The sequence below is a fragment of the Chenopodium quinoa genome, unplaced genomic scaffold, assembly GCF_001683475.1.
Source record: "Chenopodium quinoa cultivar QQ74 unplaced genomic scaffold, ASM168347v1, whole genome shotgun sequence".
NCBI lineage: Eukaryota > Viridiplantae > Streptophyta > Magnoliopsida > Caryophyllales > Amaranthaceae > Chenopodium > Chenopodium quinoa.
Window position 1 is genome coordinate 2312992 of NW_018742763.1, and position 16857 is coordinate 2329848.

Below are 16857 nucleotides of genomic sequence, written 5' to 3' on the forward strand. Positions count from 1 at the left end.
GCTCGAGCTAGAGGCTTTGTTAGTGTATCAGCAAGTTGCTCTTTAGTTGAGATGTATGAGACACGTAACTTGCCACTTTGCACATTCTCTCACGAACAAAGTGGTAATCTAGAGCAAGGTGCTTCATCTTGGAGTGAAACTTTGGATTTGCCGCAACATATGTAGCACCCATGTTGTCACAAAATATAGTAGATTGAGTATGTGAGGAGACACCAAGTTCAATAAGAAGATTAATAACCAAAGTACTTTAGCAGAAGCTGCAGCAAGAGCACGATACTTGGCTTCCGTAGAAGAGCGAGCTAGTGTTCGTTGTTTGGTGGAACTCCATGAGATTGGATTGCGACTAAGATAGACTATTTATCCAGTAGTGGAGATATAGTCATCTTTGTTTCCTGCCAGTCAGCATCGGTAAAAGCATGCAAGCATGTTGGCGAGTTCCGATGTAACAAAACCCCTCTATTCAAGGAACCTGCAAGGAATATGAGGAGTCGTTTTAAAGCATTCCAATGCTTGTTCGTGGGACGATGCATATATTGAGATAACCTGTTGACACAAAAGGCAATATCAGGTCTTGTTAGTGATAAGTATTGTAAGCTCCCAACAAGACCTCGGTATTGTTTTGGGTTGGAGAGAGGGGAACCAGACTCAAGTATTAAGGAGCAGTAGTGGCCATAAGAGTGGGCAAAGGTTTTGCTTCAGTCATATGAGCTTTGTCAAGCACAACCTGGATGTATTTTTGTTGACTTAGGAAGATGCCTTGTGGGTGAGGAATGACCTCAACGCCAAGAAAATAAGATAAAGTTCCCAAATCCTTTAAAGCAAAACGTGAGGAAAATTTTGAGATGAAGATATCAAGGAGGCTAGGGTCTGAGCCGGTGACAATAATGTCATCGACGTAGACTAGAAGATAAATGAGGTGTTGATTTTGACGAAGGATAAAGAGGAAGGAGTCAGATATTGTGTAAACAAAGCCGAGACTCGGTAGGTAGTGTTTGAGTTCAGTGTACCAAGCTCTAGGAACTTGTTTGAGACCATAGAGAGCTTTTCATAGCTTGCACACAAGAGTGGGTTGGGATTTGTCAATGAAACCCGGAGGTTGTTTCATATACACGTCCTCCATGAGAGTGCCTTGGAGGAACGCATTATTGATGTCAAGTTGGCGAAGAGGCCAACCATGGGAAATAGCAAGAGATAGGATGACTCGTACTGTGGGGGCCTTGACAACCGGACTAAAGGTCTCCCAATAATCAAGTCCTAGACGTTGATGAAACCCCTTTGCAACGAGGCGTGCTTTGGGACGTTTAATTGAGCCATCAGGTTTGTACTTTGTGCGAAAAAAACCATTTGCACCCAACAAGATTTTGAGATGAAGAGGGAGGTACAAGCTCCCAAGTATGATTTCGAAGAAGAGCAACTTATTCGGCTTGCATGGCATTTTTCCATGTGGGACTTTGTAAAGCTTGAGTGATTGTGGTTGGTTCAAATGATGTATTGGTAGTGAGGGTGTGAGCATTGTACTTTGGATTTGGTTTTGTGATGTTGTTTTTCAAACGGGTGTTGATAGTGCTAGAAGGAGGAGGTGAAGGGGGTGGGGGTGGAGGAGGACTGGGAGATGGAGAGGAAATAGGAGAATGTGGCTGTTTTGAAGGTGAGGTAGTCACTATAGAAGTGTCAGACGAGGAGGGAGATTGGATGAGGATTGGTAATGACATTTGGCACCAAGTGTCTGCATTCATAGATGATGTCGGCATGGTAGTATGTGCGGAAAAGGGGAAGGTTTGCTCAACAAACTTCACATGCCTAGAGACATAAATTTTGTTAGAGTTAACATCAAGGCAATAATATGCACTTTGCGTTGGCGAGTATCCAACAAAGATACATGGTTTTGACCGTAAATCAAGTTTATATGATGTGTATGGACGAAGCCAAGGGTAACACAAGCAACCAAAGCTTTGGAGTTTAAGGTAATTAGTGGATATGCCAAAAATAGTATAGAAGGGATATTGGAGAGATAAAGTTGGTGTAGGCATATATGAGGTTGATTAAATAAATCGCGGCGGCAAAAGCAAGTGGCCAATACTTGACGGGCATGGAGGCATGAGATAAGAGAGAGAGACCCGTCTCAACAATGTGTTTTATGACGCCTTTCAGAGTATCCATTATGTTGAGGGGTATGAGGAGGAGAGGTCAAGTGGGTGACTCCATTGGTTTCTAGGAAAGGAGTGAGCTTTCTATATTCACCACCATTATCAGAATATAGTGTAATTATGGGTCTATTGAAGTACTTTTCAACCAAAGCCTTGAATCGAATAAAAACAATTTTAGTTTCAGATTTATATTTCAAGGGATAAAGCCATACATACTTTGAGTAATGATCAACAAAGATAACAAAGTACTTAAATCCATCATATGAATGAATAGGAGAGGTCCAAACATCACTATAAATAACGTCCAATGGACCATTTGAAGTAATAGTAGGTTGAGAAAATGGCAATTTGTGGCTTTTATTGCAATCACACGCATTACATTGAAGAGAAATAGAATTGGGAATAGGGAGATTAAACATAGTACTAATTTGCTTAAGAATAGAATAAGAGGGATGACCTAGGTGGTGATGTCAATCTAGAGTTGTTGATGAGGAGGCAGAGTTGACGATGGGGCTGATGGAGTGAGGACTGGGTTGCCATTCATATATTCTTGACTTAGTTGGACCTTGAAGAAATGTGTTCCCCGTTTGAATATCCTTCACAAGAAAAGAATTAGATGAGAAAGTGATGGATACATTATTATCACGACAAAATTGAGATATAGAGGTAATATTTCTTGAAGCAGGTGGAACATGTAGAACATTAGTAAGATGAATTTAGTAGAAAAAAGGAGAAAAGAAAGGGAACTAGTATTAGCGATTGGGAGACCGGAGCCGTCACCAATGATGAGCTCATCACTACCATTATAAGGAGCATGAAGAGATATATTTTCTATATCATTTGTCACATGATGCGATGCACCACTATCTAAAAGCCAGCCAAAAGATGGAGCTATTGGTGCACTGTGTAGGCACGAGGAGTGTGAAGTGGTTGATAGCCCTTAGCAACATAGCGGTTGGGTTGAGGGAGAGTTAGAACAGTTGGATTAGATGGCTGAGTTGGTTGAATAACATTGGGGAATTGTTGACGAAAAATAGGACATTGTGTAACATAATGACCTTGTTGCCGGCACTGTTTGGGGGTTTTTTATGTGTCTTGCGAGAAAGTTACAATTTCCTACTATGCTCCTTCCTTCGCCTGTACCTGCACAAATAACGGAGACTCCTGATGGGGGGGGTGGGAGTTCTGCCTCCGAAGATCAAGTTAGAATCTTTCTTAAAGAGGTATAAAGAAAAATAAATGCTTCTCGATTAGAGAGCATTTTGCAATGGGTTTTGTGTTTTGTTGGTGTTGGAATTGTTCTCAATCCCCATAAATGAGGTCTACCCCTACTATTTATAGTAGGGGAGAACTGTACCTCAATTAGGGAACATTGGACACGTGTCGTAAAGGGATTGGGCCTTTGCGGACCGTTGCAAGCTTGACACGTGGCAAGCCTTTATAGGGCCACGTGTCTAGGGGTATTTTTACCCTAAACATTTTCCCCTCACAGGTGTGACGTGGCATAGCCCCGTGTCACCTGTGACAGGCGTCAGAAGAATGGGAGGTGACGGTTCGCCTACTTCCCTCCTTTTTTTGAGTTTTTCAATTTTTAAGGCAGAAAGTGTTGATTCACCTTCTGCCCCTCTCCTATAAATAGGAGACATCACCTCTCTCCTCCACACTTTACAAAATTTCAAAAAAATTTCTGAGAGCTCTGATACTGGCTACTTCATTTCCTCAAGAATTCTTCCATCCGGCATTTGTAGATCAATCACATCCGGCTACCGGTTGAGTATATTTTGCTCAATTTCAACAAGGTAACGGTTGCCCCTTTCTCTTCACTTTTAACTTCTGATTGACTGATTTTCCCATCCGGGTTGCATGCCGCCTGGGGGGGTGATAAGTGGCTTTTATGCCACTAATCGGGATCCTTTTTCCTATCATTTCCCTCCATTTATCGCTTGTTTAGCCCTATTTTATCGCGTTTCTCCATATATTGCACAACAATGCTATCTCCCTCGTACTTCCCCTCTACTTTACCTTTTCGTGCTATTTTTGGGTGTTTTCCTATGTTTTGCAGGTAAACCAATCGATACGCGAAGTAGAAGAAAGTTCAGGATAGTTTCGAGAGCTGGTTTCAATAGCAAATCAAGTGAGGAGCTTTAATCAGGCTGTGCGCCCAGGAGACCCCTCTTTCCCGCTCTGCGCTGGCGCGCAACCCAAGGGAGAAGGCGCGCATTCAAGGACAAATCAGGATGTAAAGCGCTACTCATCCTGCGCGGGCGCAATAATTCCTGGAGAGGGCGCGATACTCATCATGCGCGGGCGCGATGATTCCAGGAGAGGGCGCGCATATTAGCTTGAGCTCTTGAAGAAAGAAGGCGACTTTCTGTAGATGCCAAGTGCGCTCAGTAGAGGGCGCGCATGTATTAGTAGAGGGCGCGCACACGGAAGTTCGCGGGCGCGCACACTTTAGTAGAGGGCGCGCACATCATCCTGCGCGGGCGCGCAAATAATTGTAGCGGGCGCGCACGCCGTCAGCCCAGCCCGTTTTTATTTCCTTACTTAAAAGCTGATTTGAAAAGGGAATGAAGGCAGCTATTCCACTTAGGGTAATATGCTTAGAACATTTCTAGAGAGAAAATAGCCTCCATTGATGCTTGTATAAGTTTTAGAGAGAGAAAATTCAGATTCTTAGTCTTTTATCACCCAAACTTTAATCTTTAATCTAGATTTGTGCTTTGATCATCCTTGTAATCAATATTGGAGCAATCTATTGGATTTTTGATGGTTCACCATTGAAGATTCAAAGACCCATTTTCTTATTTCAATACAAGATTGAAGCTTTGTGAGATCTTTCTATCTTAATCCCTTTTATTTTTGTTTATTTACATATTTCAAGTATTTTTGATTGTTATGTTGATGATTTTGATTATGGCCAATATTTTGGGTATCGTTGATATGAGTAGTTTCTCTCTCCTAGGCTAGACTTTTAGCTAGGGGAAGGGGAATGGATGACTCGGTTGTTATTTGATTAAATACTTGATTTTTGGGGATTTAAACCCTTGTTGTATGAACTTGAGCTTATTGTTATATGGTTGATGATGTGCACCATTGACTATATTATTACATGTCCTAATTGATGCGCGGGAGTGGTCATGTTAGGATAGATCGTGGTTTATACATTGCTTAATCAATTGCATGGGAATGAATTGTGTTAAGTAGGATCCTTGCTCCCTTGGTTGCGAATCCTTGATTATCTATGTGTTTAGCTCTTAATCTCCAAGTTTGGTGTTCCCCGATCCCCCTAGCGTTTTTAATATCATAGTTTCCAACTTGTTAGTCTATGTTAATTGTTAGAGTAATTTTGGTAGCCTTAGTTTATTTATTGTCTTGTCTTCCACCACTCTTATTCATATACACCCCTTTTAAAACTCTATTGTTAGCACTTAGCGTTGCAATCTCCCGTTTCTCCTTGGATCTCGACCCTTGCTTGCCTCTATACTCATTTAGGTAATCTAGGATTAATTTTATAGGAAAGTGTATTGACGACGACATTTCGTTCCTCATCAAATTTTGGCGCCGTTGCCGGGGAAACGGTCAATTTTGTTTTGCTTTTGTGTTATTTTAGAATTTTATTTTCTTTTGTTTTTGTCCATTTGATTGTGCTAGTCATTTCTAATCGTTTGCTTAGCTTTGGTGGATGCAAAGGAGATCTCAAGGACCACCTTCTCACTACATTGATCACGAAATAGGCCGTACCTTGAGACAAGTCCGTAGACTTTATCAAGAAGAAGGAAGAGGTTTTGGAGCTATTTTTGATAGTGAGAGTGATTCTTGCTCTTCACACTCTCAAGGCGAAGAAATGGCTGGGCAACAAGCGGACGTTTTATTTCGTGAGTTCGGTAATCCGGAGGATTATGAGCTCACCGGTGGGATATTGCTACCTGCCATGGAAACTAACTTCACCATCCATCCTCAATATACAAGAATGGTACAAGAGGAGCAATTTTCGGGTTCTCCAAGTGAAGATCCCATTGAGCATCTTGATAGATTTCTTGAGCTTTGTGCCATGATACAAACCAACCAAGTTTCTCAAGAATACATTCGGATGCACCTATACCGACAGTCTCTTGTGGGGAGAGCAAAGAAGTGGATCAAGCAAGTCAAGCCTAATTCTCTCACAACATGGAGGGAAATTGTCCAAGCATTATTGAAAAGGTTCATCTCCGAAGAGAAAACCGCCGATATGAGGAGGAAGATTGCATCTTTTGAACAAGAGGCGGAGGAAAGCCTTAGTGAAGCTTGGGAGAGGTTTAAAGAGTTGGTGCAAGCATGTCCTCACCATGAATACAATCAAAACCTACTCATGAGATTCTTCTACGATGGATTGGAGCCAATGTCTAGAGCCAACTTGGACGCGGGGGCGGGTGGACAATTGATCAAAGTCCCTCAAAACCAAGTTGAAGCAACAATTGAAGAGGTGGTGAAGAACTATTCTTGGGGAAGTATAAGGAGGAATGCACCTAGAAAGGGTGGAAAGTATGAGTTGGAGAAAGTTGATCAATTACAACATTAAATTGAGACGTTGACAAAAGGGCTTGCAAAGTTGAATACAAATATCAATAGTGGTGCAAGCTCCTCCCAAGTTAACTCTTTCTCTTGTCAAAATTGTGGTGGTACAAACCACGATAAATCTTATTGTGGAGGTTTGAGCCCGGAGCATGTCGCGGATTACAACACAAGGCAAGATGGGTATAGGGGAAGTGGTGGAGGAGTAGCTTGGAGACAACCACCACCCGGATTTGCAAACCAACCCCAACAATGGAACCAACAAGCTCAACAACCATACAATTCCAACCCACAATACCAAAACCACAACCCTCCTACATACCAAAACTAAAACTCAAAAGGAAACTACCCAAGGAACCATCAACAAAATAGCCAACACCAATACCAAAATCAAAATCAAGCAACTCAAAGGAGTCAAGAGCAAGTGTCTCAACCCGATTCTACTCAAACCCAAATTCTCCAACAACTCCAAGCCATGAATCAACAAATCCAAGAGCTTAAGGCTCACAACAAGATGGTTGATTCTCAATTAGCTCAAGTGGCCATAAATTCTTCCTTAAACTCTTCTTCTAAACTACCCGGACAACCAAACACAAAACCATCCCACAACCTCAAACAACCCGACACATGCAAGGCGATCACCTTGAGATCGGGAGCTTCTTATGAGGGCCCAAAAGGGAGTGAGGAGGTAGAGAAGGAAGGGGAAGATAAGAAGGGAGATGAGGAGGTAAATGTTGAGAAAGAAGTTGGAGACAAGAAGTCCAAGGGTAAGGACCCCATTGACACTAGAAAGTATGATAATCCGGTACCTTATCCCGGGAGGGTTGCGGAGCGAAGGTTGAATGACAAATTTGCAAAGTTTCTTGATGTGATGAAAGGGTTACACATCAACCTACCTTTCCTTGAAGTGGTGACACAAATGCCATCTTATGCGAAGTTCCTCAAAGATATCCAATCGAACAAAAGGAAGCTCAAGGATGAATTTATTACACTTCCACATCAAGTGAGTGCGCTTGTTCAACATAAGATGCCAAAGAAGCAAAGAGACCCCGGAAGTTTCACATTGTCGGTCAAGATTGGCAACTTGGGGCCCAAAGGAGCTCTAGCCGACCTTGGGGCTAGTGTTAGCCTAATGCCGTTGTCCATTGCTCAACAATTGAATATCGAGATGATACCCACAAGTAAGACCATTCAACTAGCCGACCGATCGGTTAAGTTGCCTTGTGGAGAAATTGAAGATGTCCCCATTCAAGTGGGACAAATCTATGTACCTTGTGATTTTGTTGTAATGGATATGGAGGAGGATGAGAACACTACTTTGATTTTTGGAAGGGAAACATTGAAGACATTGGGGGCCGTCATTAATTGCAAAAACAATACCATTACTTGTGAAGTAGCCGATGAAAAGATTGTTTTTGAATTCTCTAAGCTACTCAAGACCCCCATGGTTGAGAAGTGTTATAGGGTTGATGTGGTAGGTGAGAAGTTGGATTGTTTGGGAAGAGTTATGATGAGCCCTCAAGATCCAATAGTTGAGGCTCTTACATGCGAGGAAGAGTACTACTCTCACGAGGCAAAGGAGTTTGTCATGACTATTGAAGAAGCCAAAAGAGAGGAAGAGAACGATCCTAAGCATGAAGAGCTAGCACAAGAAGAGGAGAAATTGGAGGAGAGTTCTAAGCCTCCTCCCAAGGTATAACTCAAACCCCTTCCCCCCTCTTTGAAATATGCTTACCTTGGAAATGAAGGGGAATACCCGGTTATTGTCAATGCTATCCTTCATGGGCATGATTTGGAAAAATTGCTTGACGTTTTGACAAAATATAGAAGTGTGATAGGGTATATCATTAATGATATCAAAGGTGATTAGGGGATTTTTCCCCACCAATCACCATCTGACAAGTGGAACAATCAGGTTCCGCCATGTGTCCGTCACATGGGCCAATAGGAGCCTGCCACGTGTCAAGCAATGATCCGTCCACTATGGACCAATTACGACACGACACGTGTCCTTCCCATGACACCTGGGATAACCGGACACCTAGGCCCAACTTCCGAGGGAAGCCCAATCAGTCCAAGGTTAACCTAAACCTAGATTGACACGTTTCCCGAGGTTATAAATACCTCCCTTAATCCTCATTAAGGGAGATTACGCTAAAAACGCAGATTACACACATTAAACACTCTCACCTAGAGAGACCCAATCACTTTAATTTCCGCATTAATTACTCCTTAATCAAGTACTAACTTGACCGTCGGAGGCGGATCTCCAATCATCCGGAGCATCCTTTTGTTTTGCAGGTACAGGCGTCTGGTTCCAGTCTCGGAATTGTAACTCTCCCGCAGGACATCAGAAAACCCCGAAACATCTTGGCGCCCTCTATGGGGAGAGTACTTCTGAGATGGCATCCACGTTTGTACCGGCTCCTGAAGAGAGACGTCCCCTGGACGACCCTCTAGTTCAGTCGGACCACGATACTGAGAATGAATTTGAAGTTGCAGCTCACACAGCTTCAGACGGGACCCTAAGGGCCCGACGTTCCCGTCATACCGAAAGGAGGGAACGGGAACATCTTCAAACTAGAAGCGAGCCAGCAGGCGCACCCCCTGTTCGGCAACAGCCGACTGATGGGTCTGCTCCCATCACAAGGAACGAACTCATGACCTTCATGAGGGACTTCAAGGGAGAAATTCAAGAGTTGATCAACAAGAAGCCGCCTGCTCTGGACAAGGAGCAGTCGGCTAAGAAACCCTCCACTTCACGGAAGAGGAAACCAGTTCAAGGGCGAGAGGCGACCCCTCATCCTAAATCTAGGAAGTGGGAGCCACCTGCCCTTGATTTCACAAAATACCGTTTTCCTACTCCAGGAAATAGGAAACCAGTTCGTCATATTCAGGCGAACGGGTCGAGGAAAACATACACAGACGCTCGGCTACTGGTAGAGCAGAAGAAGAGTGACCGATTGTCAGAGTCGGCCTCTACTTCAAACTTCCAAGACAGTCTGCGAAATACCTCGATGAGGCATACTCAGTCGTATCATGAGAGTCAGTCAGGCGACACCTCCCGTCAGTCCGGCTTTCATAGCGACCAGGCGGTACCAAACTTACCGTTTGTACCGCAACAACAATATTTTTTACAGCCACCTCCGTTTGGTGGACATGCAGCAAAAAATGTCCAACCTATGGACTGGCAGCTACGGTTGCTTAGACTTGGTGAACAGCCGTCGGCCTTCTCCAAGGAAATTACTGAAGCCGCTCAGCCGGCCAAAGTGAAAAATGTATTAGTGGGCGCCTATGACGGCACTACTAACCCAGAAGACCATCTGATGGCATTCACCAACCTGATGTACCTTCAAGGGTTGGATGATCCCACTTGGTGCAAGTGTTTCCCAGCGACTCTCAAAGGAATCGCACAACAATGGTTCGGCAACCTGCCGACTGGTTGTGTAAATAACTTCAAGACGCTTGCTTACTTATTCGCCTCCAACTTCGCCATGAACATCCCTGCGAAGAAGACGACCCTTGATTTAGGAACAATTCAGCAGGGCGAGAAGGAGGGGCTTCGTTCTTACATCAGGCGGTTTAACCTGATGAGAATACAGATTCAAGGGTTACCAGATGAAGTAGCCTATACTGACTTTTTCAGAGGTCTCAAAGACGGGTCGACCTTCAAATTTTATTTGGTCCGAAAGAGGGTGGCGACTCTTCAAGAGGCCTTGATTGAAGCGGAAGCCTATATACAGACGACTGATCTTTGTAGTACGGTAAAACAGTCAGACGGGAAAAGGTCCGACAAAAGAGAAGGACGATAGAAGCAGTCGTCAAACAAAGACGAGAAGAGAAAAGAGGTCTGGGCAACTGATTCCTCTAAACAGCCGTCCCAGAAGAAGAAAAAAGAATTCAAACCATACTCCCCAAAGTATGTGTTTAACAAGGATAACCAATTTATCCTAAAGGAAATCAAGGGACGGATCTCAATTGAGAAGCCGGTCCCCATGAAGGGTTCTGCAAACAATCGGAACCAAGAAAAATTCTATGATTATCATGAAGATGTTGGTCATCACACCAATGAATGCATCAGTCTCATGCGGTATCTGGACCGCCTGGCTGAGCAAGGTGATCTTGACACTTATGTCAAGAAATCTACGGGGAACACTTCCTCAAAAAAGCAGTAGACCAAAAAGAATCAACAGGCCGACAGCTCCGATACAGATGATGCAGTCGTCCACACCATTGCAGGCGGCTTCTCAGGAGGCGGCCCCACTATTAGGGGCAACAAAGACAATATCAGACGGTTAGATGTAAATTCCGTTCACCAAGAACGACCCTCCAAATATTCATTTCCTGAGATTGTCATCACTGAAGAAGATCTAGGAGGGGTAAGAGGGCCGCATGACGACCCTATCGTTATTGAATGTAAAGTGGCCAACCAGAGAGTTGGCCGAATCCTCATAGATACCGGAAGCTCCTCAGATCTCATCAGTAGCAAATGTCTGTCGAAACTAAAATATCAGACTGATTGCATACATCCGGCATCCCACCCTTTAGTAGGGTTTGGAGGAGGAGTCGTCCACCCACTGGGACGAGTGGATTTACCCATCCGCCTGGGCGAAAAAGGGGAAGGACGACACATGGTAGTCCGGTTCCTGGTAGTAGAAGAACTCTCGGCCTACAACATGATTTTGGGACGACCAACCCTTAATAATTCCAAGGTTGTTATAATCCCATCTCTTATGTTGCTCAAGTTTGAGAGGGATAATGGAACAGTCGGGTCCCTAAGGGGAGATCAGAGGATGGCCTGAGAGTGCTATCTCTCGGATGTCAAGCCCAATGTTATGGCCACTGGGTCGAGTGGTGGAAAAATAGACCTTGACAATGTCAAGGAGAGTGCGCCTGTTCAAGAACCAGGCGGCAAGAAAAGAAAGGCTGCCCAGATGGGGGCCGCAAGAAAAGAGAAACAATAGCAATCATTGGCAGAGGAGCAGTCATATGAATTCCGCCCTCAGCCGACTGGTGAGCATACGGACCTCATCCTAGACGACTCGCGCCCTGGCCGAACAATCAAGGTTGGGACGACTTCTCTAAGGGACCTAGGTGACGACTTTCACAAACTATTGAATGAATACAAGGACATCTTTGCATTCGAAGTCCATGAAATGCCAGGCATTAGTCCTGATCTGGCGGTACATAAACTGGTCGTGGATCCGAAAAAGAAGCCGGTACGGCAAAAGAAGCGGAACCATGGCGAAGAAAGAAGTCAGGCGGCAACCGCCGAAGTTAAAAAATTACTTGATGCAGGGTTCATTCGGCAATGTTACTTCCCAGACTGGGTTGCAAATGTGGTTCTTGTTAAAAAGTCGAATGACACCTGGCGAATGTGTGTAGATTGCATAGACTTAAACAAGGCGTGCCCCAAAGACAGTTACCCTCTGCCTAATATTGATAACCTGGTCGACTCAACAGCCGGCCATGCTTTGATGAGCTTTATGGACGCCTACTCTGGTTTCCATCAAATTCCTTTATGGAAGAAAGATCAGGAGAAGACGACCTTCGTCACTGATCAGGGGTTATACTGTTACACGGTCATGCCGTTTGGTCTTAAGAATGCCCCGGCCACTTTCCAGCGAATGATAAACACTGTGTTCTTTGATCAAATTGGGAGAAATGTCGAGGCATATATTGATGATATGATTGTCAAGTCTAAACTTCAGAAAGATCATCTGACGGACCTCCGAGAAACTTTCGCCACACTCAGGCGGCACCATGTCATGCTCAATCCCAAGAAATGTGTCTTTGGAGTTGAGTCTGGGAAATTTCTCGGATTCCTTATCAATCATAGAGGAATAGAGGCGAACCCCGAGAAGGTGCAGGCGGTCATTGACATGCAGTCGCCTCGTACCATCCGAGAGGTTCAGAAGTTAACAGGTTGTCTGGCGGCCTTGGGAAGATTTCTAAGCCGATCAGGCGACAAATGCCTATACTTTTTCCAGGCAATTAAGAAAAAGTCAAGGTTTGAATGGGGGCCGGATGCTGAGGCGGCCTTCCAGAAATCGAAAGTTCACTTGCATTCCTTGCCGAGGCTGGTCAGCCCTTTTCCCAAAGAAGTACTCTACATGTACCTGGCCGTCTCTGATCATGTGTTAAGCGCTGTTCTCCTTGCTGAAAGAGACGGCTGTCAGCTCCCGGTCTACTTTGTCAGTCATGTACTGAAAAATGCCGAGTTGAGGTATCCCTTAGTGGAGAAATTTGGTCTTGCACTCTTCATGGCTGTTAAAAAACTGAAGCCCTACTTTTTTGCACATGCAGTCGTCGTGTATACAGACCAACCTATCAAGCGGCCACTGACCATCATGGAGTCGTTAGGCCGAATGATCAAATGGGCCATAGAAATACAGAGCCTCGAAGTACTTTCGAGCCTAGAAAAGCAGTGAAGGGGCAAGCCTTTGCTGACTTTATTGTTGAGATGACTCGTCCTCCGGACTCTCAAGTTACAGACCAAGTCTGGAAGGTATATGTGGATGGAAGCTCTACTTAATATGGTTGTGGAGCAGGAGTCATATGTCAGTCGCCAGAGGGCGACAGGTACGAGTATGCTTTACGCTTCAGTTTCCAGGCCTCAAACAATGAGGCAGAATATGAAGCTTTACTAGCCGGAATCCGCATGTGCAAGGCGGCAGGAGCAAGAAAAATAGACGCCTGTTCCGATTCACAATTGATAGTGAGTCAGTACAATGGCGAATACGAAGCAACCCATCCGGTTATGATCAAGTATTTACAGGCGGTCCGACAAGCAGTCGGCTCCCTTGAGGATTTCCATCTGACCCAAGTGCCGAGATCAGAAAACAACCAGGCGGATGCACTTTCAAAATTAGCATCATCCGCCTCCTGTGATACTCCTCGAACTGTTTTTTGGGAAGTAATGGAGAGGAGAAGCATTGAGGAAGAATCTATTGGAATCTTAGACAGAAGCTCAACCTGGATGGATCCAATCAGGGCATATCTGACAAATGGTACCCTGCCGGATGATCATCAACAGGCGGCAGCACTGAAAAAACGAGCAACCAGTTTTGAAATAATAAAGGGAGAACTTCACAAAAGGGGGTACCTTCAACCCTTCTTAAAGTGTGTTACTCCAGAAAAGGGGCGAGAGATACTGGACGATCTTCACTCTGGTTACTGTGCTTCCCATATAGGCGGTAGGACGCTTGCTCAACGGGCAAGGCGGCAGGGCTACTTTTGGCCTACTTTAGAAGCAGATGCGATGGTGATGGTGAAAAAATGTGACAAGTGCCAAAGGTTTGGCAAACTAATTCACCGTCCGGCTACTGACCTCACTACCATTCATAGCCCACTACCGTTTGCTAAGTGGGGCATGGATATTCTGGATCCATATACGCCTGCTACAGGCGGAAGGAGGTACATACTTGTTGCCGTCGACTACTTCACTAAATGGGTAGAGGCGGAGGCTGTAAAGGGAATCAAGACGAAGGATGTAATTTCATTCATTTGGAAAAATGTCATCACTCGGTTCGGGGTTCCCATGTCTATGGTTTTTGATAATGGTCCCCAATTTGAGACGTCTGTTCTCAAAAGCTGGTTGGGTGACCAAGGAATTGCACACTACTTTGCATCTGTCGGCCGTCCACAAGCAAACGGCCAGGTAGAAGCCTTTAATAAAATCATCTCAGACGGTCTCAAGAAAAAGATTGAACGAGCAGGCGGCCTATGGGCGGATGAATTACCACATGTTCTCTGGGCCATTAGGACGACTGAAAAAGGGGCGACTGGAGAAACTCCATTCCTCCTAACTTATGGTGCGGAAGCTGTTCTTCCAATAGAACACTACGAGCCGACTCTTCGAGTAATGCTATATGACGAAGAGGAAAACTGGGAAGCCATGCGCCTGGCATTAGACTCACTTCCTGAAAGGAGGGGCAATCCTGTCTTGCGCCATGAAATATACCGCCTGAGAATGACTAGATCATACAACAAAAAAGTACACAGGCGTCCACTCAAAGTGGGGGACTTTGTACTTAGAAAAATGGAAGCAGTTGGTAGGGCTAATGAGTCTGGAAAACTAACTCCCAACTGGGAAGGACCCTACCGAATCTGTGAAGAGGTCAGGGATGGTACCTACCGTCTGGGAACACCAGACGGACAACCGTTGCCTCGAACTTGGAATGTAGATAATCTTAAGAAATATTTCTTTTGAATGATGTAAATAGTCAAGGGCTACTTAATAAAAGTTTGCATACTTAATATTCAATTTTGTACTAAGAGGGGCACGCCTACTAACAAACAGTCGGCTACTCTCCATACTCAGTTTTTATTCTTACTTAAGAGGGGCATGCCTGCTGACAAACAGTCGGCTACTCTCCATGTTTAATTTTTATTCTTACTTAAGAGGGGCAGGCCGCCTATACATTTACAGTCGGCTACTCTCCATTGAGTACTTTACTCTATCTTCAGAGGGGCATGCCGTCTGTACCTTTACAGTCGGCTACTCTCCATTGAGTATTTTACTCTATCTTCAGAGGGGCATGCCGCCTGTACCTTTACAGTCGGCTACTCTCCATTGAATATTTTACTCTATCACCATAGGGGCATGCCGTCTGGACATATAGTCGGCTACTCTCCATAGAAGAGGGCCGACTGGTTCCAAACACACAGCCACCCCCCTTATACTTAACTAAAAATGATCAGGGCCTGGCCGACCCTGTGCCTAAACAGGCGGCTACCCTCCTTTTACTTAGCACCTACGTTCACCAAGAACTAACCAAGGCCATAGGCCGAATGATCAGACCAGGCGCCAAGCCAACTGATCCAATCTTCAAAACTAATACGACCTGTCCTAACATCATAGCAGGCGTCCGGCGGCATCCCTCCGGATGAAATTCGTCGCAGAGAGCAGCTCCCTTTTGGGTGGAACATTGCTCTATAAACTAATTACACGGCACCTATACGACTGTCCCCAAGGGCAACCACGTAGCCGTTTTTGAGACAAGGATAACTCTATCACTAACCAAACCAGTGGTAGCAATTGACATCTGAGTCAGATGACCGCCTGTATTACTTGGGATAAATGCAGGGGGTACCTCTTGAGTTAATAGCCAACAAACATTGGCGAATCAAAAGGTTCAGCCGGCCTCCGCCGCCTGGTACCTTTACTACTCAAGCAGGAATGACGGCGACTGAGTAACACCAAAGTTAACTCATAGTCACTCTCTCAAACTTAGTATGGAGCCTAAAAGGTATGAGTCGTCCGCCTGTTTTTAGCAAACAGGGGCTCTCAACCACTACTCCTGCTAGGTTAAAAACCTATGAGTTAAAAGCCAACAAACATTGGCGAATAAAGGGGAACAACCGGTACCCACCGCTTGATACCTCTACTACTCAGTTACTTGGCGACTAGGTAACAATCATGTTTACTTGGTCACTCCTTAAAAATTTAGTATGAAACTAAAAAGGTGTTCATACAGCACCGGCTCACACTAGATTAAATATGGCGGGGAACAGTCGGCCTAGACGGCCTAAAGTCTCTAGCCTAAAAACATGACAAGTAGGAAACCACTTTCCTACTTGGTTAATTTTATATGACAGAACCGCCTGCCTAAAGGGGATCCAGTCTTTGAAATGGTTCGAATACCGATTGGATAAATGGCCGACTGATTGGCTAGCTTGGAAACAGACGACCAGTTGTCCAGGGGCATAGGCGGCGTGACTAACTATCTGTACCTGTCTACAACTATCGGCCATGTAAAACAGTCGGTATAGTGTACAATTGGATATCAGAATATTCAATACTTGAACAAGTTTGAAGCAAAACAAAAATATTCATTAAAAGGAAGCCGGTCATTAAAGACCGGCAAAATATTCAGAGCCCCGGCCCCCTGGCCGGGTAAATACAAACAAACGGCACGCAGGCCGTGGGAAGAAGACATAAAGCTTAAGAAGGGGGCAGATCTTCAATATCAGCAGCTGCCGCCTGGTCAGCACTCTTCTTGCTGGACTCGGCTTTTGCTGCATCCTTCTTTGATGCATTACCCCCAAGCGGCACAAGCGCCACTACCGGCTGCTCCTCCTCCTCCAACGCCTCTTCCTCAGCAGCCGCCAGGATCTCTTGATTATATCTATCAGAACACTGGCGGTACGTTTT

The 16857-nt window shown here is 44.8% G+C and overlaps 1 protein-coding gene across 1 annotated transcript; it reads left to right on the forward strand.

The window, feature by feature from the left end:
* Positions 1–7176: 7176 nt before the first annotated feature.
* Positions 7177–8536, forward strand: LOC110724381. The gene is made up of 2 exons (XM_021903800.1): positions 7177–8374; positions 8529–8536. Exons 1-2 carry the CDS (start codon positions 7177–7179, stop codon positions 8534–8536), a joined length of 1206 nt encoding a protein of 401 aa, XP_021759492.1.
* The last annotated feature ends 8321 nt before the right edge of the window (positions 8537–16857 follow it).

Coding starts and splice junctions, on each gene's coding strand:
- LOC110724381 (XM_021903800.1), top strand. CDS start 7,177: ATGAATCAACAAATCCAAGAGCTTAAGGCTCACAACAAGATGGTTGAT.